Source organism: Mizuhopecten yessoensis, unplaced genomic scaffold (assembly GCF_002113885.1).
Source record: "Mizuhopecten yessoensis strain PY_sf001 unplaced genomic scaffold, ASM211388v2 scaffold7907, whole genome shotgun sequence".
Classification (NCBI taxonomy): Eukaryota; Metazoa; Mollusca; class Bivalvia; order Pectinida; family Pectinidae; genus Mizuhopecten; species Mizuhopecten yessoensis.
In genome coordinates, this window is record NW_018407282.1 from 64,775 (window position 1) to 89,074 (window position 24,300).

Sequence of the window (24,300 nt, forward strand, 5' to 3'; positions counted from 1 at the left end):
AATATAAAAGAGAAAAGCTACAGTGAGTCCAACTCAGGACTTTTGCATTGCAAACCCTACACTTCACCAAGGTTGCCATCTAGCATCATAATGAGTCAAATTTCTGAACTGCCAAGCCTATGAAGAACACAATGAACATTAAAACATAGATAAATTAACAGGGGAAGTAACTTTTAGCCAGAGTAAACAACTTTGCTTGCTTCAACTTCTAGATTGAAGGGAGAATACTCTCAGTAGAAAAAACTCAAGAGTGGACCTCTTCTGAAGGATCAGTATCACAGCTTAAAAGACAAGTAAGAGTCAATGTTAAGATGAAACAGATTTATTTGAAAAATTACAGATTTTATAGATATGGGTTATTCCATGTATGAATAAAATATGGGAGCTGGGGAGCACGGAAGCAATTGTTATTGATAAGATAAACATATATTGTTTTTTTGTGTTAAAATAATGAACATTTTTGTAGTTGTCAGTCAGGCTAGGGGTCTAAAATAGCTTCCACGTACACATACCTGATGTGTTGCCAAACCTCTCTATTATTTAAAGAGTTGTGTAAATTAATCTAAAAAAGGCACATTATTTTCACATTCAACAAATCAATCAAAATACATTTGAAATAGAGGTAGAAAAATCAAAATAAAACGAACAATTATTGCTTTTTATACTATATGTATAATATCATTATTATTGTATATATCAATGTATCAATGTGAGTAGTTGGTAGAATTAAGATATACATGTTTGTTAAAATCGCTTACACTTTTATTCTGGCAGATCAAAAACATGTTCAAGTTGAGTTCAACCAGCTACTAGCCGGTGTTAGAACTTACCCTGCACAACTGAAGTGAATGTTATATACCATACAACAAAAGTAAAGGTACATTATGTAGAATATCAATCATTACACAACCATTACTCTGAAGTGCTGTTACAAGTATATCTTTCAATTTAGTACCAAATATATTAAATAAAAAAAACAGATTCAGTATAATAACAAACATAAAACTCAGTTCAGTAACACCCAAAAATCAAAAATTGTTTTTAGTAACATGCATATATAACAATCCCAAATAGTTTCAGTTTCGATACATGATAATCAAAAATAATTTGTTTAGTGAAAAACTGTGTATTTGTTATTTACACTTAACATATTCATGGTATCAAAGTCAGTATTAGTACAAAGTGCTAAATTATAACAACAAAAATATTAAATATATAAAAAAAAATCAAAAAAAAAAATCAACATACAAATGAAGGGTGCTCCCTTAAGGTACTGTTCTTATAATCTTCTTGACATGTAATAACAGACTCATATAAATAATGTTAAAAAGTTAGAAAAATAAAATGGCAAGAGATATATTTTGTGGGTGAAACCTGTCTTTACCAACATCACATTGGGCTGAGTAATTTTGTCCAATATGACATCGTGTGCATTAATTCATTCACCCCTGAAGACACATTTGAACTCTTCCAATTCAAAGATTGGAATAGTTCATCATGCAATTCAGGGGTGAATGACAAGACAGAATCATGTCAGTGTTTCATGGACATACATTAGAGGATCTCCTTAATACTCAGGTTTCGTTCAAGACAGGTGTTACTGTGTAATGTAGATGTACATTGTGCAGTTATATAACATAATGTTGCTGCACCCTGCGTAGAAGGCAAGAAAGATGAAAATGTTAATTAATCGGTACAAATTAATAATTCTCAAAGGCAAGAAAGATAAATATGTTAATTAATCAGTACAAAATATATAATTGAGAGTAACTACCATCTTTAATTATATAGAATAATCCACTTTTCTCCCTGCTGAATTTTTACACATTACTTTGTTTTCCAACACAATTATTGCTACAATAAAAATTAATTTCAATACAAATATTGCTCAACAAAATTTGCTCCCTTGAATTTGAATAACACAACACATTTTAAAAAGAAACTGACAAAATAAATTTGAATTTGTTTTGGGGAAAAACAAGTTAATATATCAAAATTCCTTTCTATTTTGAAAACATTACTACATTTCAATGTAAAAACAAAAAGATGGTCTCATTTGTGGAAACACATTTCAATTCAAATATGAAATTTCAATAAATTTCAATGTGCATAGTAGGGAAACATTGCATCAGTACAATATATTTAGTAACATCAGACAAAGCAGGGTTTACAAAATTTTGAATCAATAAAAACTAAAACGCTTAAATAAAATCTAAACTATTACAACGTATATTATGTAAAGCTATTTCTTTCCCGTCATGAAATAAAAAACAACTACAAAATTTGAATATATACCAACTTGATCATGAACACCACATAGAGGCTATGCCATTATGATCTTGTAGCGGCATACAATTGAAAATTATCGTAGTGTGGACATTCTCAGGTGTTTTGTTTTGAGTAAATTAGCATGAAAATATCCAAACACGAGTATGAATATATACCAGGTAGGTTACATAGATCATAGATATGTACATATAGAAAAGAATATATAAATTGCAGAACCATTTTCAACTTAAACTTTGTCAACACTGTCAAAATGCGAACACTTCCACATGCAAAAATCAATTTTACTTATGTGGTAATGAATGCACTGTGATGAGAACCCACCTTGATACTTTTCATTTGTTTTGGGTTTAACATCCTCGCAACAGCCAGGGTCATATGAGGACGGTACCTTGATACAGTATTATATAAATATATTTTCTCTTGTACAACCATTTTTTCTCACATGACAAGGTATTTTTTAGTTTAGCACATAAATTCATGATCACTGGTTACCCTACCAGTTTATATTTTCATAAAACAACATCAATCTTAATAAGAAAGGTCCGAATCATAATTTTATCACATACACAGTTGTCAATTCCTGTGCAGAGGACCTTATTGTGTTAGTACAATAAAACACATTCTATCAATGAGATTCAAATTAATTTTACTTATGCTGAGACAATTAACCTTCAAAATGAAGATACATACCAGTGCAGTAAACTTAACAATGGAACCGATATTGCTTTAGAGCTGTTTAAGAACAATATAATAAAACCGTTCCAAAATTGATCACTTGTATGAACCTGCCACCAGCATGTAATATAGGAAATCTTTACTGCTAATAATGTGTTCTTGATCTCCCAGGATGTATCAAACATGGTAGAGTATTGAAAGTAATCCCTAGTTTCTCACCTCCAGAGAAAATTCAGTAATTCAAGGAGATAGTCATTCAGATCCCCTGCCAAAGGGAGTTTTAGAAAAGATTTTGCCAAATTCAGTTCAGGGTTGGTGTTATAGTGAGTTTGTCTTTCAGTTTTACTGCAATTCATTTTAATCTAAATTTCAGACCTCCAACTTTGTCTCAGACTTGTGTATTAGGGAATTGGACTTATTATATTTCAATATAATTATGCAGTGAAAATATTTTACAAATTTCACACACTATAAAAATAAGAATTAGTTATTGAAATGGTGAATTTGACAGTTTTTGCTATGTGTCTTCATTATGAAAGAAAAAATATAGTAATAAATGAAGAATAGCACAAAGCACCACTAGATCAAAACATGTATCAAGTTTTGTGACATTATTTTCGATTGTTTTAGAGTTATGCTCTTGGAAACGGCATATTCCGGACAAACCTTGTTTGTATATCCCCCCGTCAACTTTGTTGATCGAAAATGATCAAAGGGCAATAACTCTACATTCAGTCATCCTTATTTGTTGATTTGGTAAGTTTTGAATATTTCACCTAGTAGACATGGTCAAATTTTCCCAAAGTGGACATGGTGTCCAGACCAATTTCAATGTATTACGTCATTCCTGTGCCAAATGCCACCATTAATTTGTTGACAAACAGATAATTATACCTTTTTGCAGTCGTATTAAAAGTCTTTGTTTGTTGGCTGTGTCGTTGAATGGGATTGTCCATCTATGATAAGCTAAAAGAAGTGACACTAATAATGGGAAATATGCACACACCTAATCCATCACTTGTTCCCGTGGTACGGGCGAGAGATAGAATTCAAATTTTCAAACAAAAGATTTCGAAAAATGGATAATCCTTTACAAACAACGGTGATTTAATCCCGAGACCAACTTGGTGTATACATACACTTGTATTTCACCTTTACCTTAATTATATTATGCATATATGGAAATAATATAAATAGTAATAAGAATATGTGTGTGTATAATACCTATAGGTTCTAAATTTTACTATTTACCAGATAACTGTTTCACATAACATAACATAGAACTACATCAATCCCAACCCGGTATTAATAAATTTCACTTTATAAAAGAACTTTCACAAAAAAAATATTTTTAATGAGATATTTCAAACCAAAAAAAAATAAAAAAATAAATCGACTTTGTCTTTCTATGCACAGATTGTTAGATCACCATGGCAATGCTGCATAATCTTTTGATCATCATGCAATTATCAAAGCAAGTACCGTATACCGAGAAATTTTTGCAGCAGTTTAATTGTTTTTTTTATCAATTTTTGCTTTTTCAACCTCTGTAATAAGGGCAAATTTACCATTACAGCGAATATAAGTAAACTGAGTATGATTTGGCGAATATTTATTGCCCGGTATACAGCACCACCAAAAAGAATGAAAAATTAATTAAAATGCATTGAAGATATGTTTGTCAACATCAAATTTTATCTTCTTAGTCCTTTTAAATATGATATTACATAATACCTGCCTCATACACCAGACCTTGAGTGCCATGTTACCGTGAACTAATTCTGTGTACAAGTATATTTGTTTCGAGTGTTTAAGATATGTTTACATTGATCAATGAAACAGTTAGCTTATTAACGACAACCAATATAAGCTGTTCCAATACCAAAATTACCAAAGGGGAAGCATTCTGTCATAACCTCATATTCGCCTATCTTTATTTCGTGTTTACCAAACATTTTTGTCAGGTATAGAATGGTGTAGGCAGCCAGTTCAAACTCGGGACTGGTTCCAAGGAATATGCTGCTCATTTTCTTGATGCCCCCAACATCCTCATCTTCATCCTCATCTCCAACCATCTCAAACTGGAGGGTAAGCAGACGGAAAGACTCGTCAGAACAGTCCTGTAAGAGAAATTATATTTTTTTTTATGAAACAGCTTGCATGTATGAAACCACAAAATATGCCAATTAAAACGATTTTGTATTTAGTATTGATTATTATCTCTTAAGAACTCTTAACATTGGTTCAATACAAACACGAAAGTATAATCCATTATCCTACCGTTTTAAATCCAAAATATCCATGGTAATCAATCCGACCGGCTTGCTCCTCCAGGTAAAACTGTAACCAGTTGTGAAGACCTACGATCTTCCCTTGTTTCGCCTCCCCAACAAACACATGCTCAAAGCTGCTGGAATCCAAGTCTCTGTGGTTACAAAAAGAGGCACTTTAAATTGTAGTGTCCCAGAAATCAAACCATTTTACAATCCAATTACTTTCAAGATGGTTTCCAAGTTGGCTTGACAAACAAGGGTCTTCTGTATAGATTTTGTTTAGGTTTTATTTTATTTTGTTTAACATCCTATCAACAGCTAAGGACATGTTATTGAAGGACGTGCCTCCATGTGTGTAGTTTATGCTAGTGTGTGTGTGTGTGTGTGTGTGCAGGAGGCAGGGTATATAAACATTAGACTGCATCTTTTTTATTCTCATGCAAACAGCATTCGCATTACCAGGTGCTGTATGAACAATTTAGAATACAAATGTGCATGTAAAATCATTTTTTCTCAGTGACTGCTTTTTCTGCTTAAAAGTTTCTGCTGTTCAATTCCACTGGCAAACTACTACATGTCATTCAGCCAAATAACACAATAATTCTATTTTGTGAGTCTTAGCAAGTGTGTGGACAAAAAATATGACGTTGTTTTCTAAGTCACCATTCAAACTCAAAGACTCCCTACATATAAAGGAGTCTTTCGCAAAGTTTCAAACCAACTATATATATCTTTTAATGAACTTTTTATTAAAGAATCAGAAAAAAAAAAACACATCAAGGAAACTTTTATGGTAAGCCTTCAAATTTTGGGTATGACATTTGAACCTGCGGAATCTTACCTGTCCCCTCTCGTCCTTCTGTACAGAGAAAACCAAAGTTTGTACAACATCTTCATAAAATTGAAGTCAAGCGCAATGCCCTTTTCTTCCAACACACTGTCAGGAGTGAAGTAATGGTCAGGTAGGACATCTTTTGAGATGAGCCAAGCACGAGCCTTCTGCATCACATCTGTTTTCATCACAGCCTCGATGAACTGACGATTTTCTTTGACTTCCTCGGGAGTCACCTTTTCTGCTTCACCACACTCCAGTGTATAGTTGTTTAAAAGATCCTTGAAAGCTGAATTCAAGAACAATTTCATTAAAACTAAATCAGGTGAACAAAGTGCCTTTCCAATCAGCCCAATCCTCGATACTCTAAGAGGTTACACTCACTTACATTCTCATTGTAAGTGAGTATTATCCCTGGAGTATTGATGATGATTAGCCCTGTGGGTCATCCAATTGTACATTTTATCAGTATTTTAATGATCCCCATACCCCCAAAAACGGTCTCTGTAAAGCTGGAATCAAATTAATATTTTTTAGGAGAGGAACTAAGATACGTGCATTGTTGAACTAAGGGAGATAATTCAATGCAATGCCTTCATCTCAGGATTAGAATTTAGACTGATCCTGGAGTATGACAACGTGGTGTGGGATCCTTGCTACAAAAGTGACACCAACCCCACTGACTGAGCACAACACCAAGCCACTCAATTTATAGCTTAGCAATAGAAGGACTACTGCATCGGGACACCAGGATTCATATTATCAATGATCTAAATCTACCACCATTTGAGGATTACGGCACCGTAACATCAGACTGGTATACAATTACAAGTTGAGGGATTGGTGGTATAAGCCATACTACCTCAGAAATAAGCTTGTCAGTGAAAATCCCTGGTTGAAGTACACTACTATCTCTTCTGTTACATAAGAAGTTTAAAAATGATCAATACTTACCACTGTATGTCTCCATCGAAAAGATTTTGTCTTTATCAAAGAAGTTAAACAGTGAGTGTCTTGAAGCATCTCTCTCGGTCCTAGTACTGGCTCTTCCTGTAAGGTTTAGAAATTTGAAATCATGAAATACAAACTGCAATATTTTTTAAATAAAGGTAATTTAATGATGCTGTCCAGCATAACACAAAAATAATAGGGTGTAATACCTGATGCCAAGTATTCTTCACAAAGTAGTGCATAATTTAGGTAGTCTCTGCTGGAATTTATCCATGAAAAACATTGACAAAAAGATAAATTTTGGAATGAAATATTCAATGATAAAACTCAATGAGATATAAGCTGTGACAGTTTTTGTTTTAGAACCAAAGTATTTTGATATGTATGTAACATACATGAGTAGTAAATACATGTACCTTGTAAACAAACTTCAAAATCTTGTCCATGGTAACATTTGTTGTCATCAGAAGCCCACAGCTCATTCATGATCTGTTCCAAGGCTTCGACCGACACCAGTGGTTCTTCTAAGTTGTCGCCATGCCCCTTTCCTCTGTCAATACGGAATTTCCTTACATTTAAGTGTAACTCAATAATTTTCAGCAGAGTACAAAATTGTAAATAAATGTACATACCAATTCTACACATAGCTTTGAGAAGATTGCATGACACTAGCACAGGAAGTAAACAAGTTGAATTACAACTTTTCTGCATAATTAACAAGAGAAGAGTCCAATAACATAGTGCCAGCATTTTGATAACTAATAAGTATAGGCGTCCTCTCTAGGGAGACGATGGACTACTGTATATTACTTCAGTCTCTGAAGCACATCTTTTACATGCATTTAGACATGGGACCTACCACAGCCAGATGTCCAGAGCAAGTCAACTTAATGTCAGGGCTGATGGAAATTTCCAATATTTTAAGTGAGAATAAAAAAGTGGGCTAGTAGATTTTAGTTCAAAATCTGCCCACAGGCTAATACTTAGAAATGTAAATCAAAATATTTCAAAAGTAATACAGTTATGCAAAGTTGATTCAGAACCAGAAAAATGTTGGAGAGTGGTCACCTCAGAATTTATTTTCCCTGATCCACTTTACCGCTTTGTGCTGAACTAGCCAAAGAATATGTCAAAAAAAGTCAACCACTATCAAAATCAGTGATTTTTTGTTGCTCAGGTTTACTGCCAAATTCAGGCTGTTTCTCCTCACTAAAAAATGCATTATTTTCCCAAAAAGACCAAAAAAGTAAGGAATATATATTATATTCCCAACTCAACACAAATATATATATGATGCTATATTTTCCCAATTCATTAGGGAACAGGCAATTGTAAAATTTATGTAACAAAAAAAGTTTTATTTAAATGGACAAAAAAAAATACCATGTCCATTTAATAGACAATTATTGTCCTACAACTGTAATTGGATAAGAGTAATAATAAATAATGGGTGACCCAACACTCCTAATGTAGGACTTTGCGGTAGTGTCTCCGGTCGGATCCTAGGGATTCAATAGAGTTCCTTACTGATAAAGCATAATAAAAATAGAAAAAAGTTTCACAAAAAGTCTTCGTGTTGTTGAGATTCCTTTTTTATTTTTATTATTGGATAAGAGTAGTACGAAATATACTGTTTTCACTAGGGATAAAACCACTGACCCACAGCTAAATTCCTAGCTCACCCCTCTACCAACTGAGCTGAATGGAAATCCTCTCCAACATGAAGCTATATATAGGCGACCATTAATCCTAAGTACAATCAAATGCTGTCAAACAACAACCTTTCGTTTAAAATTGCCTACATATTAAGAATGTGCAGACATTGCCAGACAAAATAAAAGCATGCCCAGATTTTAAATATATGTATGTTTCAGTGCCTGATATTTAGCTGTCAGTCATCAGTTGACTGGTAGATTACAGGAGCTTACCTGCTGTTGTCTTACCTACCAGTAGATCTATTATACCTACTGAATGTCGGACAGCCCATTGCAATGAGCCAGAAAAGTTGATACTTAATCAGTTAATGTTTTACTGTTAAACACCAGTTTAATAATCAATAACACATGTGTTCAGCCCTGATCAAAATACACAATTTCATTTTGTGTCTGCCCATCACCATCTTATGATTAACTTAGATGTAATGTCAGGGCCACAAGTGAGTAATCTGGGCCGTTTACGGTTTATTCCACAATCTCAGACATATTCATAACACCACAAGTGCTTTCCATAGATCAGATTTTATATTGTGAAGTAACATTAGGGATCGGAAACGAAAACCCATGGTAAGGCGAGTCTCAAACTGAGAATCTCATGCTAACTACAGGTTTATGTAAATACTTTAGTGCTTTTCTGCTTGCCTTGATAATTTTGTACAAAACACATGTTACATGAGAAATGCAAGTGCCACGCCTATTTCATTCATTGAAAGATCATCCGATCAATAATACATTAATATTACCCTTTTCTCTGTTGGTAGTGTGCCATCGTTACTAAAGAGCCGGTCCACGTCACCCACTTCTTTTACAAGATGGTGTCAATAGCTGAGAATGATGTATGTCAAACTTGACGGGTCCGTTGCCTCTCACTGTTCCAAACTCCCCCAGGCAATGTAAAAGCAGTCCGAGAAGTTCCAAACGAACACACCTAGCAGACGCTTTTACAGTTGTTGGTACCGACACGTTCATTGGTCTATGCAAGCATACGATAATCTATAAACCAATGAAAATCAACGTGTTATTTCGGTTTCATTCATCTTGCAGCATGGCTACGTACAGATACTTGTCACCAGAGATTCTGTCTGGTTTTGATCGATATAAGGTAAATTATGGAAAATGTTACGTATTATTTCGCTTTAATGTCTATGATAATAACAGTGAATAATGTTTGATCAGACATTTTATTTTCCAAGGGGCGTATATGCTCCAAGTTGCAACAATACATGGGTGCTGATCAACCTTTGGGCTCTTGTCATAGTTTTGACTGACACTGACAGCTCGACATTTCATTACACGGCGTTCGATTTTTAAGAAATTATGTGATTGTTTAAAACTGCACTTGTTATATGTGTTTAATTTAAATTATATGTCGCTTAACAGTTGGCATTGTAATAATTTATGAATCTCATGTGAGGAAATGAAAACGTGTTAACTTGGTAATATAAATCAGGTTGGACACAATGGCATATGGGTACTAATCCTGCATTCGGGTAACAGTTACCCATTTCAGCAATAATTTTATTACTGAAATGGGTAATAAAGTGAAATAAAAACACACAAAGTTCTTTTACACCTTATAAACAAAAAAAGGCATCATTCTTTCAACATAATACAATGAGGTACATATTGTGTACAAAAATATGTAAATTCAGTTTTCTAAATTTTTGTGAAAATGACAAATTGTATCACCTCCATTTGCTTAAAGTGTGTTGTAGAGTAGCTTTATTAAATGGCACACATAAAAAATCATGCTCACCTGTCACATTTGCACTGGATAGTCCCATTGACTGTATACACACTGAAGGCAATGGAGAACAAAGTCAGTGATATGGTTTGTCCTTTTCACAAAAAGTTAGACATCAGAATTGATAAATTTTTGTGCACAAATGTACTTCATTGTGTTATTTATTAGATTTAGTTGACATAATGACGCCCATTTTTGCTCCAAGTGTTTAAACGAACTTTGTGTGTTTTTATTTCACTTGATTCCCCATTTCAGTAATAAAATTGTTTAATACTCAAATGGGTAACTGTTACCCAAATGCAGGATTATTACCCATGTGCGCCGTTGTGCCCAGCCTAATAATGTGTGACTTTTGTACTGCTTGAACAATTCAATAATTCAGCCAGATCAGAAAATCTTGAGTCTGAGTTATGTCAGTTATTAACGTTTTACTTGCCCAATTAATAACAAATCCTAAAGGTGGGTTTAATACATGACATGTAAAAAGTAAGATGAAAAAGAGTGATGTGTGTTTCAGTTCAGAAATATCAGATGATGTAAAATATTTTACATATATATCACCGGGTAAATGTACATGTGTGTGTAATCCTAGTGATACCTAATAGTCAAAGTCAAAGTCAAATTAGGACTAGAGTGTCTGGAACTTCTAAGTGACTTTTCATGACGAAGAACTACAAGAACAAGAATCATGCTATTTGGCCTTGACCTTGCTGAGATAAAAGGCTGTAAAGTATGAGCAGATCTGTAGCTTTGATGTCAAGAGTGTTTGAACATTTCTGCTGTGTTTATCTACCTTTTCCAAATATTGAATAGTTTCCAATCAAGTCAGTAACAATTTAAGACTTCAACAATAATGAAAAAATTTCATAAGCATTGTAGGGAAGGAGTTGTTTACAATGAAGCTGTAGTGTATAGCTGCCGTATTGGTTTAACCTGTTAAAGCAGTGAAATAGAAGAACTGGCAACAAGATTTTATAGAACCTGGACATATTTCATGGAATAACTCACCCCAAGACTGAATTTGAATTATTGAGGTATCAGAAATCACAGACATAGGCAGAGGTGAAGTCCTGAAGGGGATTATTTTGTGCAAATCCCCTAGAAGCTGTAGAATTTTAAGCATGACATGGCCAGAAAAATCAATGGCCAGTAAGGTGCTAAAAGGTGTGTATCTCATAATAGGTGGAGGGAGGGGGCAACTGCTCCTCCCACCCTTCCCTGGAGTCGAAGTTTTCAGTGTCATTCATTTAGTTATGTTCTGGATCATGATGAAATTTAAAATATATTGAGATGGTGTTTCTTTTTTTTACAGTATAGTTCCATTGATACCAGTCCGATCAGCAAGTATATCACACACCCATTCTGGGATAAGCTTGTTCAGGTAACATTGAATTGATTTACAGATGAAAGATATTTATTGTATATTTGTCAAAAAGATACCTTGGGAACTCTTAATAATCATTAGATGATGCTTATAAATATTGTTTTCTGCTGTAGCAAATAATATATACCGAGATAACCCTCAACATAATTCAGTATATACATTTATACAGTTTTAAGAGCTTGACATATCTTCTTGGGCCTGTTTGGGTGTATCAGGACAGACAGGTTTGTCTACTTTTCCATGTTACATTTCAGGGATAAAGCCCAACAGATATATGCAAAGGTTACTGCAGGCCTTGAACGTCTTTGCTAAAACTTGTCAAATCGCAACATGAAAATCACTAGGTCTGACGTCCCTATCTCATAAAGGACCAACACTGATCTAACCATTTGGAATATAGGAATAATTAAAGCGGCTCTGGTGACACAATTTGTAGGTAGTTTAATAGCATATGTACAGTATTCAAGAATCATAACTTTTAACACAATCAGTATGTAGCACATCAGTAAATATTACTTCTAGGATGGTCGATGCTTATCAGTTATTACAAACCAATGTTTATAAGAGGGCTAATTTGTGTAAGCAGTCTTGCCAACCCTCCCAATTCAGGAGGGATACTCCCGATTTTTGGCCCTTAAATAAAGCATTTCCATCCATTGAATTTGCTGAACTTGTCCTTTATTCAAAGATCGAATGATTTCATCAGAAAGAATAGCTTAAAACATGTCATACTAACGGGTATTTTGACCCTAGGGAGTATATATATATACACATTTTATTTATGTTCTCAATTTTGAGCACGCAGAATTAATCCCACCCCCAAGAAAATTTCAAAAGGTTGGCAAGTATTTCAGTAAGAAATAATATTGTATACATACCTCTTGAACAAATCCATGCTATGTTGATCTAATTGTTCCGGTCTGCTTGTCATTGGGTTTTGTCGTAATACGTTTTGCTGAATGTTTAAAGTCTTGTATAATTCTTCAAATTTTTATTTGCAGCTTTATCCAAGATGGCTAGCACCAAATGTGTTAACACTGGCTGGGTTCTCTCTTCTTGTTGTTTCCTTTATTGTGCTGACAATAATTGACCCCCACTTCAACGCGGCCAGTCCGGACCAGCCTGGGGTGCCTTACTGGGTGTGGCTATTGTGTAGCTTCAATGTATTTTGGTCTCACACATTAGGTGAGTATGAAATTCAAACACAGGTTTTAATTTAAACTTACCTTATTGCCATCAAGGGGGATCATTAATAATTTATTATAAACCTGTCAGTGTACAGGGCAAGTAGAAAGTTTTTGTATTACATTGTAGTTCCCTTTTCTTTTGATAACTTTCAACCTGTTGAGGGAAGTGATCCTCAAAACAGAAACTGGAACTAGGAACTGGACTGGAAATGTATGCGTAGTGTTACATAGGCTACATATGTTATATTTTAAAATGCCATGTCATAGATGGTAAAGATGTAATGTTGTAGATGGCATAGATGTCGTACGTTATAATGTCATGTTGTAGATGATACAGATTTTATGTTATAAATGTCATGTTATATATGCTACAGATGTTATATTGAAGACAGTACAAATGTCATATGTTATAAATGTCATGTTTTAGATGGTACAGATGTCATATGTTATAAATGTCATGCTGTAGATGGTACAGATGTTATATTGAAGACAGTACAAATGTCATATGTTATAAATGTCATGTTGTAGATGGTACAGATGTTATGTTATAGATGATACAAATGTTATGTTATAAATGTCATGTTGTAGATGGTACAGATGTTATATTGAAGACAGTACAAATGTCATATTTTATAAATGTCATGTTGGAGATGGTACAGATGTCATATGTTATAAATGTCAGGTTATAGATGATACAGTTGTTATGTTATAAATGCCATGTTATAGATGGTAAGGATGTTATGTTATAGATGAAACAGATGTTATGTTATAGATGATACAGATGTTATGTTATAAATGTTATGTTATAGATGGTAAAGATGTTATGTTATAGATGATACAGATGTTATGTTATAGATGATACAGGTGTTATGGTATAAATGTCATGTTGTAGATGGTACAGATGTTATGTTATAAATGTCATGTTATAGATGATACAGATGTTATGTTATAAATGTCATGTTATAGATGATACAGATGTTATGTTATAAATGTTATGTTGTAGATGGTACAGATGTTATGTTATAGATGATACAGATGTTATGTTATAAATGTCATGTTGTAGATGGTACAGATGTTATGTTATAGATGATACAGATGTTATGTTATAAATGTCATGTTGTAGATGGTACAGATGTTATGTTATAAATGTCATGTTGTAGATGGTACATATGTTATGGTATAAATGTCATGTTGTAGATGGTACAGATGTTATGTTATAAATGTCATGTTGTAGATGGTACAGATGGGAAGCAGGCCAGGAGGACAGGAAGTAGCTCCCCTCTTGGCGAGTTATTTGATCATGGACTGGACAGCTGGGCTACACTCTTCTTTCCCATCAATATGTACTCTATTTACGGGCGTGGCGAGTTTGGAGTGGAGGTATATAGGGTCTACTTCGTCATGATTGGTATCATGTTCTGTTTTATTCTGTCCCATTGGGAGAAGTACAACACTGGGATCCTGTTTCTACCGTGGGGCTACGATCTCAGCCAGATAGTAAGTGTCTCATCATCTAGCTGTTTACTCTAACATGTGTTGTGTTTCTTCTGGAGGTACTAATACTTTGTATCAGTACAATCTAGTAATCAGTATTCATTTTCAGTGGTAGATAGCAACATTAAATTCTGTTAGGCCATAATAACATAACGGAATTCAATTTAATTTTGATAATTTATTAATGTAGTGATAAAAAAAATAATGCATCAGGATATATAATGATATAAGATCATTTCTTTTTTCTCATATTGATTTCTTATTGAAGAAGGTACTGCACCACAAAAAATTTGAGTGTTTAAAACTGATTTTTTTTGGCATCTAGGTATAAATTTTCATCTGGATCACAGTTTGAGTGGGTTTTATTTCTCCAAATGAAAAACACAAAAAAACAAAGAGAAGAAATCGTTCAGAAATAGAGGGTAATGGTTTTCCCTTTTTGTTAATAATGCAAGATGCTAACATCATCAAGGTTACAAGAAAAATGTAGATGTGGTGACCTTTTTTAACTCATTCACCCCTACATATCTAAACTGGACTTGCCCAGTCATTGATTTGGTAAGATTCAAATGTGACTTTAGGGGTGAATGGGTAAGCCTCTGATCTGGTATTCAGCTGATTATTATTTCTTCAGAAGTGAAAAAAGAACACAATATTTTTTTTTACATTTTCAGAATGAAGTTTTTTTTCTTTTTCAGGGAATGGCACTTCTGTTCCTGGTAGCTTACTTTGGTGGGCATGAAATGTGGCGATTCAAACTACCATTCGCAGACTTGTATTGTGCAGAGGGCTTAGAAATAATAATGCACTGTAAGTATTTACACTGTCAAGTTCTTCATAGATAAGGATTGCATACTAAAGTCTTTGCCTGCTATACAACTTTATACAATGCTTATGTTTTAAAAAGAATTCATGCTATCACTACCAAGCTTATGATTAGTCAGAGAACAATAGGCAAAACAATACATGTATTACATGTACCTGCATGTCAACATTTTTGGCTATTCAATCTATTGTTTTAGATTGATGGACAGAGTCCATGCAGGTTTATGCTATGGTATCATGCTGTGGAAATATTTAAAGAAAATACAGACATGGTTGTTGCTGTCATTTGTTTATTAATACTGTAATACAAAAATCTGCATCTTTGCTCTTTAATTTGCATAGAAGATAAAAGTCAATGAAAACATTACCTGCCTTTTATCAATTATATTTTGCACACAACTGCAAGCATTAACATTTCAGATTAAGACTTGGCTAAAAAATTCAGTCAGCCAAAAGGGTATTTAAAACATTGTATTAATCTTGATTTTTTTCTTTCCAGTAGGAACTATTCTTTTAACAGTCCCGCCAACTCTGTGGAATATATATGTGTAAGTATTAATGGTGCATGACATTTGGAAAATTATGATAAATCAGTTTAATACATGTACATTAAGAATATTAACCCTATTTGATATATGCGGTATACCTCCCCAGGTATTTTTTTGATCAGAACAGTCCAGAATGAAGTATAGTTTTGTTTTTTTATCAGGTATAATGGTTTATGTGCTGAAGTATTCAAGGTGTATGGCACTTTTAATGAGCTGTTGTAAATACAAACCCATAACAAGAAGAACACCTATACAACTACAAGCACACACATGTGAAGCAAATATGATACCTACTTTCAAATTCTATACAGAATACTTTGCTATGACACCTACGTTTTATAGTTTGAATTTCTGTACAGAGCATTGATCATGTTAGTTGTTGCTGCTATGAGTCCATACTTTATGTGAGATATATGATACTTAAAATTCCTTCTGCTAGTTTTCTCAACCAGTATTACTGTTCAAGTGCAACTAAGTTCTCACAGATGAGCTTAAAACCCAGAAAGTAGATCAGAATGTGCCTATTTGCATAAATTTAGACAATTTTAATTTTATTATCCCAATAAGCATTTTTCCCCACTTTTGATTATCAATGTGGCACCCCAGGTATTATCAGAATAGATATGTTAATTATTGATTCTAACTATATTGTTCTTTATTCCCAGTGCTTCAAGAGACGGAACAGGGAAAAAACGGACCCTTTGGGAAGCCATGCGCCCCCTGGTGGGAACTTTAGTACTCTTCGGCCTCATGATCATATGGGCAAAGTACTCTAGTGTTGAAATTATTCAACAGCAGCCACGTCTGTTTTACTTCCTCACAGGAACCCTATTTTCCAATATAGCTGTAAGTCTTGTTTTCTGTCAATGAAATGTAAAACACATTTTTGGTCATGAACAATTATAGATCATGCAGGGTGTGATGTGATACTAAAAGATTTAGGTCATGATTGGATTTTGTAAATACACTTACTTTATTTTATGCCAACTATATACGATTGTAGTTTTAAAAACTCTTTCAGAAGAATTTGTCTTTCTGAAATGAAAAATAAGAGAACCTGACATATATCTTTGGTAGCAGAGTACAGTAGAAATGGCTTAACCCTAAAAATAAAGGGCATGTCTTGGATAAACATGGATAGCGGATTCATCCAGCACAACACACCTACATATATATATTTATAAGTTACATTTTGAATACGTTTTTTTTAGAAGAATGCTTTTTTTTTCAAAAAGTGATTTCCCCAGATTTGGGACTTGTGAAAACCATGGTTACCACATCAAAAAACGCCAAAAAGTGCAAAAAAAAACCAAACCCAAAATTTGACCCATGCAAGTAGTATTTTTTTTCTTAAAACCTTTCTTAAATTAAATATCACCTACTCGGTAACAGAAATACTCACGTTTTAGCATAGGTCATTCAACTGGATTTTCACAATATTTATGTGCCGAGTATAAAAATAGACTACATTAAAAGGTAGCTTTTGTTGTGTAGACACAGATTTGTCAATGGCCAAAAATGTAGTCTCAAGCCAAATTCGATTTTTTTTATTTTTTTTAATGTGAAGCCCACATAGTCCAATTTATCATGTATATGCCAATTTTAGCTGATTTTTTTTATTTTTTTTTAGTTTTGATACATGTAATATTACAGGGGGTATTCATTGTTCACACATATTACCCATGGCCACCGTACTCTACTGTACACTGCTACCTTATACATCTCTTTCTTTTTCCCAAAATTTAATCAAAATCTTTTAAATGTCTGGAAAATGACACGATGAACAAAAATATGTATCCGTTTCCTTTCTCACTTTAAAAGTGACCAAGTAATATGAATTCTCCTGACAGGTGAATTTTTACCAATTCTGCTCTCAAACTACCAACAAAGGGAGGTAATCTGAAAAATTAAAACTTTGATAGGTTTGTAGTTTTCATGAATAAATTTTATTTTTGTGTGAAATATGATGCTTTGAGATCATGTGCATGTGAAAAACAAAACAGTACAGTGATACTATGATGTTTCTGTCTTGTTTGATGATGTCATAGTAACTGTGATGTCATCATAACTATGACGTCATCAATGGGCATCTATGACATCATCAAGTATCACTGATATCAAAATGAGCACTAGGAAACCCATCACTACAACAAACTAGCAACAGACACACTTCCCGTAGTCAATGAACAGCAACAAAATGTCATATTCTGAAACATCAGACAAGTGCCACCATAGCAACCGTTATTTACTTTCCTCAACTAAAATTGACAGTGACCCTCAGAAATTGTTCATTTAACATATTTTGCTAGAAAAAAAGATTTTTTTGACATTACTGACTTTTCTAATTTAATCTGTATGCTGAATCAAGTGGGTAAAAACATCGAAAATAGTGTAACTAGAATGAAAACAGATATTTTACCCATTTTCAATAAATACAACTTTATGTATTAATAACCATGGATACCAGGTGCTAAACTGAGTGAAACAGACTGAAATCTAGTCTGAATGCATAAGGAGATAGCATGTGAACTATTTGATGTTTGGTATCAACTTTACCAATTACACAATTGATACATATGTGATGAATTGTGAAGTGCCTGTGAAAAGGGCGAATTACCCCCTTTTTACATCCACAGGTAATAGGCTATTGACCTATATATGTAACTTTTTTAAAGCTTTTTTTTTCAAAAAGGGATTTCCCCAGATTTGGGACTTGTGGAAACCATGTGAAAACCATGGTTTCCACATCAAAAAATGCCAAAAAGTGCCAAAAAAACATGACTAGTAGTAATTTTTTCTTAAAACCTGTCTTAAATTAAATATCACCTACTCGGTAACAGAAATACTCAAAAGTGTTTCTTAGAAAAGCTTTTAATGTTATACAGTTGTACACATTAATATTAATTCTTTTTTTATAGTTGAGAAACTTTCACTTTATTTGCAGAACACTCAAACATGAGAAAAGAAAAAATACACATCCACATACACACACGACAATGATCCTCAAATCCTCCACCTACCTGACACAAATCATCAATAACATACATATCCTTTAACACGTAAGAGGATAGCCAACCTTTTGAATTATGTAGTATGTAAGCGTAAGTAGTAGTTCCGCCTGTGTAAGAATGCATTTCCCTTTTCAGCGCCCACTGGTACCCTCACATCCTCATAAATACAAGACCCATATCAAAATTAATTTTATATGCATATCCAATCACACATAAGATGATGGGGCGCTCTTGTGAATTATTGAAAAAGTGCATCTATTTCTTGAAATGTTTTTAGTAGCTTAAAGTATATGAAAGTAAGTAACTGTTCTATGTTGATGAGATTGTATTTTTCCTTTTCAGTGTCGCCTCATCATTAGTCAGATGAGTGATACTCGCTGTGAGTTGCTGAACTGGATGTTATACCCCCTGGCTGCTCTAGTGGCGGTGGTCTTACTGACACAGCCAGGCTTTATAGAGGTTGCCATACTCTGGATCTTCACCATTTTCACCACCGTGGCTCACATCCATTTCGGTGTCAGTGTGGTATGTAATATTCTAAAAAAAAAGAACAAACCCATTCACCCCTAAAGTCACATTTGAACCTTAAATATAAATGAAAGACTGGGCAAGTCTAGGTTAAACATGTAGGGGTGAATGATTCAAGTTAAAAATTTGACTGAATATGGCATTAATGGTATCTGCTGTATTACATGTTTGTTTGTGACTTGTATCACAGTTAATTCCCTTGAAACCTTGTTATTACATGTATTTTTGTGATATGCCTCATCAGTTAATTAATATCTTTCACTCATTCCCCCCAGAAATTTCGTAATGAACTATTCCAACTTTTGAATTGGAAGAGTTCAAATGTGTCTTCAGGGGTGGATGAGTTAAATTTATACCGTTTATAGTTAAGATACTTCTTATTGCGGAACTCTCTTGAAGAAGAGGTGAATGTCAAAATAACTTAATGTATGGTTTTAACTCATTCACCTCTGAAATTTCATGTTCCAATCTTTGAATTGGAAGAGTTCATATGTGTCTTTAGGGGTAGATGAGTTAATTTACATAATGCTAATCAAGTTTTGTAAACTATTTTCATATATTGGTTAGTTAAAAGTAAAATTGCTGTAAAAGATCACATATGGTCCTAGATTTTCTTGTTGTAGGGTTTGGCAAAAAGTAAAATTTGAAATTTTAATGAATGTGCTGTTAAGTAATAATAGAGACGAAATTGAAATTTGTTTCCTGGACCTTAAACTTAGACAAAAATACAGTGATTTGACAAGTTAATGACTTCTTTGGATTAGCTTGATATATATATCATCTAGTAGACTTAGAAGCATATTGATCTTAAATAACTTTTTTTACTAATATCATTATATGATTATATCATAAGAATGTATTGCATTAAAATTTACAGAACATGTTTATTCTGGTACAATTTTTGTTCACATTAGTTTTCATTTCATGTCTTTGCAGGTTAAGGAGATGTGTGAGCACTTTAACATTTCTGCTTTTACTATTAAGAAGAAAGACTGAGAGGATGGTAGGACACACAGCTTGTGTTTTACTGGGGGCCACATTAAGGACGTACCCATTCTCTATAGCTCTACTCTCTCCTTGCAGATGACATGACCCTAATAACCTTTTATAATATAATTAAAGCAAAAACCTTCCAAAAGCATTATTACCAGGTACTAGCTTCATGTTAAACATTAAATGTTTGGTTAACACTTGTTATTTAAGGGAACTTTATATCCATACACGAGAACTCAATCACTGCTTCATTGAAGCCGCAATGTTTTGACCGCTGGGGCAAAACACACTTTATTGCTTGGAAATCTCATGTGATCTTACCATTCTTAAATTGTGTCTTGTCCTTGGATCATAATGGTGAAAAAGAACATTTTATTTATCTCAAAGAAATAAGAGAAAACAAAACCTGTTCCTCCCACAGTTTATTTCCTTTTCTTTATCAGCACTAGAATTTTTACAATATATTTTTTTAATAAAAACATCAAACTTTTAAAAATGGAATGGGTACTTCTTTAAGAAGTGAGATGAAGGAAGAAAGATTTAAAGAGAAAGGAAGACTGTGGGATTGAAGAGAGATGAGGTGGACTGAAGGATTTGAGAAGAGAGGAAGTAGGATTTGAGGAGAGATGAAGTCGGCAGTAGGATTTAAAGAAAGCTGTTGATTGTAGGATTGGAGAAGAGATGAATTTGACAGTAGGATTTGAAGAGAGATGTTTACTGCAGGATTAATTGGCGGAGAGATGAAGTTGACCGTAGGATTTGAAGGGAGATGTTGACTGTAGAATTAGAGGAGAGAGTTGACAAACAGTAAGAGAGATAAGTGAACAATAAGATTACAACTGTTTTGCTGTTCATTGAAGTGTATCTCACTTTGTTTTATCACATGACGCTTTTTGTTTCCACAAATGAGTACTCAGGGGTTTTGCCAGCTATTTTGGGAAAGGGCCCCTCAGAGCAGGAATTGGGAAAATATCATCAGCAGTTGGCAAAAAATGCGTTCCAACAGGTTTGGGAAAATGTCATAAGTTTGGAAAATATAAAACCTGCGATGTGATAAGCAAAAGGTTTTCGTTCAATTATTTAATTTGAAAGCCCATTCATGAACAGTAATACTTTGAACATTGCAAATACATGTATAATGACTGGAAACTTATATAAACATGCTTTTTAATCCGATTGTCAAAACTTGACAAAAGAAAGACTGAAATTGGGAAAACACAAGGACATTTTTCAATTGGGAATTGGTCCCTGTATCCGACCCTATAAACACCTGGCAAAAACCCTGGTACTTATTCCTTTTATGATTTTGATCTCAAATAGTATGATACCGGTATGTACTGTTTATGATCTCTTGTATACCATTAGCTTTAAATTATAAATCATCTTAAAGGGTATATTTTTATTTACTGTAAATGGGTATATTTGCATGCTTAAGCATTTTTCAAGATTTCAATGTGAAGTACATGTGTGAATATTGTTCTTTCATGCTTGATGTTAAATGTATATATGTAAGTGTAGGCTGTATAATTATGCCGTCACAATCGTTTATGTTGATTTGGTTAAGCTGTTGTTTGTACACTGTAAATCTGATCATTTAAATTTTACAATGGTATAAGTCTGTGATTTAATTCTTTCTGTTGAAAACTGCTGTTTTTATGTGCGAATGATTAGCTTTCACTAATATCTGATTTGTTTTATTACTCAAGACTAATTCTGATTTTAAAGTAAAATTATTGCTAGCTTTGCTTTCACAGACAACTGATTTCTGGTATTACTCGGGATAACTCCGATTTTAATGTACTTAACAGAAATTAACGATACCTCATTCAATCATTTTACTTGATGTTAAAGTATCCACGGAAACCTTTCCTGTAAAAATAAATGAAATCCATGAAATGTCTTGATCTGCTTGCTAGAGCAATGTGGCGGATATTTTTCACTTTCCAGACTATACCTCTAAGGAAACAGTGCAATGGACCAAAGCATTGTGTCAAAGTGGAAAACAGTGGGGTTGAGTGCAAACCATGTATGATCGATTGTCATTATATAGTGTAATACATTTAATACTGTGATGATTGTTGATTCAGTTTTATTAGTCAATAAACAGATAACAACAAAAACAAGTAAATGATACGGGCCCAATAGGCCTCTTGTCCAAGGTCTCATTTTTTCAAGTCATTTTCAATGGAGAGAAATAGAAGAAAAATGACACTTATCAGCATTATAATGATATTGTTGGTTTTGTGGCAGATATTTAATACATGTAAATAGTTTTATTTGCCTATTTTTTGTACGATTCTACAGTACAATTTAGTCACAATATTAAATGATATTTTTGATTTGTGTAATGCTCACTACATTTTAACATATTTTGTTCAGTAATAGGTCTCAAAAAGGACATTCACAATATATGTTCAGACTTCAATATTCCATCTTTGCGTATTGCAGAGTTATCTTCTCTTGTGAGCAGGTATTTATTGTTACGTCCTTGGTTTGTGTGAGAAAATTGCGTCGTTTTCTCAAAAATTGATGACGTTACTCTCAAAAACCAATGACTAACAATCAATACCTGCTCAAAAGAGAAGATAACTCTGCAATACACAAAGACGGAATAAGGCTCTGTGTAAGATTTATCACCTAATCTACTGCAAATATGCATTAAGGGTTCACTTTTCCTTTGTTTTCTGAGTAACTCTTCTATACATTTTCCTGGCTGTATTTTGTCAAACCCCTATGTAATGCCAAAATTTTGCCGCACAAATTGGCATCAGTATATTAAAGTTTTACAGTACTTAACTCATTCACCCCTAAAGACACATTTGAACTCCAATTCAATGGTTGGAAAAGTTCATTACGAAATTTCAGGGGTGAATTGGTTAATGCCTTTTATCCTATATTTGAAATGAAGGCAATGGCCTTGATAAACAGACTTTTTTCACTTATTAATTGTATCTGAAATGACATTGTCCAGTCAATTTATGTTCAGATGGTCAAACCTGAAACAAATTTCAACATATTTCATTTCTATTCTAAAACAACATGTTATAGCATTACATTCACTTACAAAATCTTGCAGCATTATTTGGGACTCATTTTAACTCTTCAAAAGCTATCTTGTATTCTGGAGAGCTTAATTAAGATGTCTTCTAATTTCAGACAGATTTTTTTGTACTGCTTTTTGATAAGTTTTGTCCGTATCTAGTCCCATGTATTTATTATTATAGTATTTCTGTTCATAGTTATATATAGTTCTTTGGGAATCATTGAATTTGAGAGAGAAAACATCTTTAATAATGATAGCAACATTTGATGTTTTAGTATTTTTTTCCTGAGAAAATTTGATATATACCTGAACTATGGTAAGACAGGGTCTGACAACATTTAAAAGCTATAAGACAATCTAGTTGTCAAACTTTAAATGTTTTGCCCACCTTGTTGATCCTGTTTGGGTGGGAAAATATGTGTAGTTAACATGGTAGTTAGTGATGCTTTATATTGGTGTATTCAGGGGGAAAATGTCCCGAGATATACAGTCAGACACAAACGACTTGTCGCGTTGACCTTTCCTCGGAATATTCATGCTGGACGGTTACATTCCTTGTATAGGTATACCCACCTGTACATTGATGTCGAGGTGTATGGAGTTCTGTAGTGAGACCGTATATCAGGTTAAAAAATACTCATAAACACATTCCCTGTTTATTAACCTCTTACATATGAAGTATACCTGTAACATAGATATACCTATCCTATACTCCTCGTCTGTAGTCAATATGGTAATTAAAGGTCAATACCACAGGTCATTGTGGTCAGACTATAACATTATGTTGTATACAGTACTGCAAGTCCTT

General features: G+C 33.5%; 2 protein-coding genes across 2 annotated transcripts; one reads left to right on the top strand and one right to left on the bottom strand.

The window, feature by feature from the left end:
- Positions 1-312: 312 nt before the first annotated feature.
- Positions 313-9,643, bottom strand: LOC110454551 (poly(U)-specific endoribonuclease-B-like). The gene is made up of 6 exons (XM_021504121.1): positions 9,479-9,643; positions 7,437-7,570; positions 7,024-7,119; positions 6,079-6,358; positions 5,245-5,389; positions 313-5,084 (listed from the first exon to the last, which is right to left on the bottom strand). The coding sequence occupies exons 1-6, from the start codon at positions 9,502-9,504 to the stop codon at positions 4,815-4,817; spliced, it is 951 nt and encodes a 316-aa protein (XP_021359796.1). The 5' UTR covers positions 9,505-9,643; the 3' UTR covers positions 313-4,814.
- On the top strand, positions 9,561-22,941 carry LOC110454549 (ethanolaminephosphotransferase 1-like). The gene is made up of 9 exons (XM_021504118.1): positions 9,561-9,837; positions 11,792-11,860; positions 12,865-13,048; positions 14,285-14,547; positions 15,243-15,354; positions 15,869-15,917; positions 16,583-16,763; positions 19,271-19,453; positions 20,393-22,941. Exons 1-9 carry the CDS (start codon positions 9,574-9,576, stop codon positions 20,450-20,452), a joined length of 1,365 nt encoding a protein of 454 aa, XP_021359793.1. The 5' UTR covers positions 9,561-9,573; the 3' UTR covers positions 20,453-22,941.
- Positions 22,942-24,300: the final 1,359 nt, after the last annotated feature.

Bases quoted from the DNA above. Each gene is read 5' to 3' on its own strand.
- LOC110454551 (XM_021504121.1), bottom strand. From the start codon at position 9,504: ATGGCACACTACCAACAGAGAAAAGG. The intron at 6,359-7,023 runs GTAAGTATTGAT...TCTTGAATTCAG, and splicing joins TTCGATGGAGACATACAGTG to CTTTCAAGGATCTTTTAAAC. The intron at 5,390-6,078 runs GTAAGATTCCGC...TTGTAACCACAG, and splicing joins AGAAGGACGAGAGGGGACAG to AGACTTGGATTCCAGCAGCT.
- LOC110454549 (XM_021504118.1), top strand. From the start codon at position 9,574: ATGTCAAACTTGACGGGTCCGTTGCCTCTCACTGTTCCAAACTCCCCC. The intron at 11,861-12,864 runs GTAACATTGAAT...TTTTATTTGCAG, and splicing joins TCTGGGATAAGCTTGTTCAG to CTTTATCCAAGATGGCTAGC. The intron at 15,355-15,868 runs GTAAGTATTTAC...TTTTCTTTCCAG, and splicing joins CTTAGAAATAATAATGCACT to TAGGAACTATTCTTTTAACA.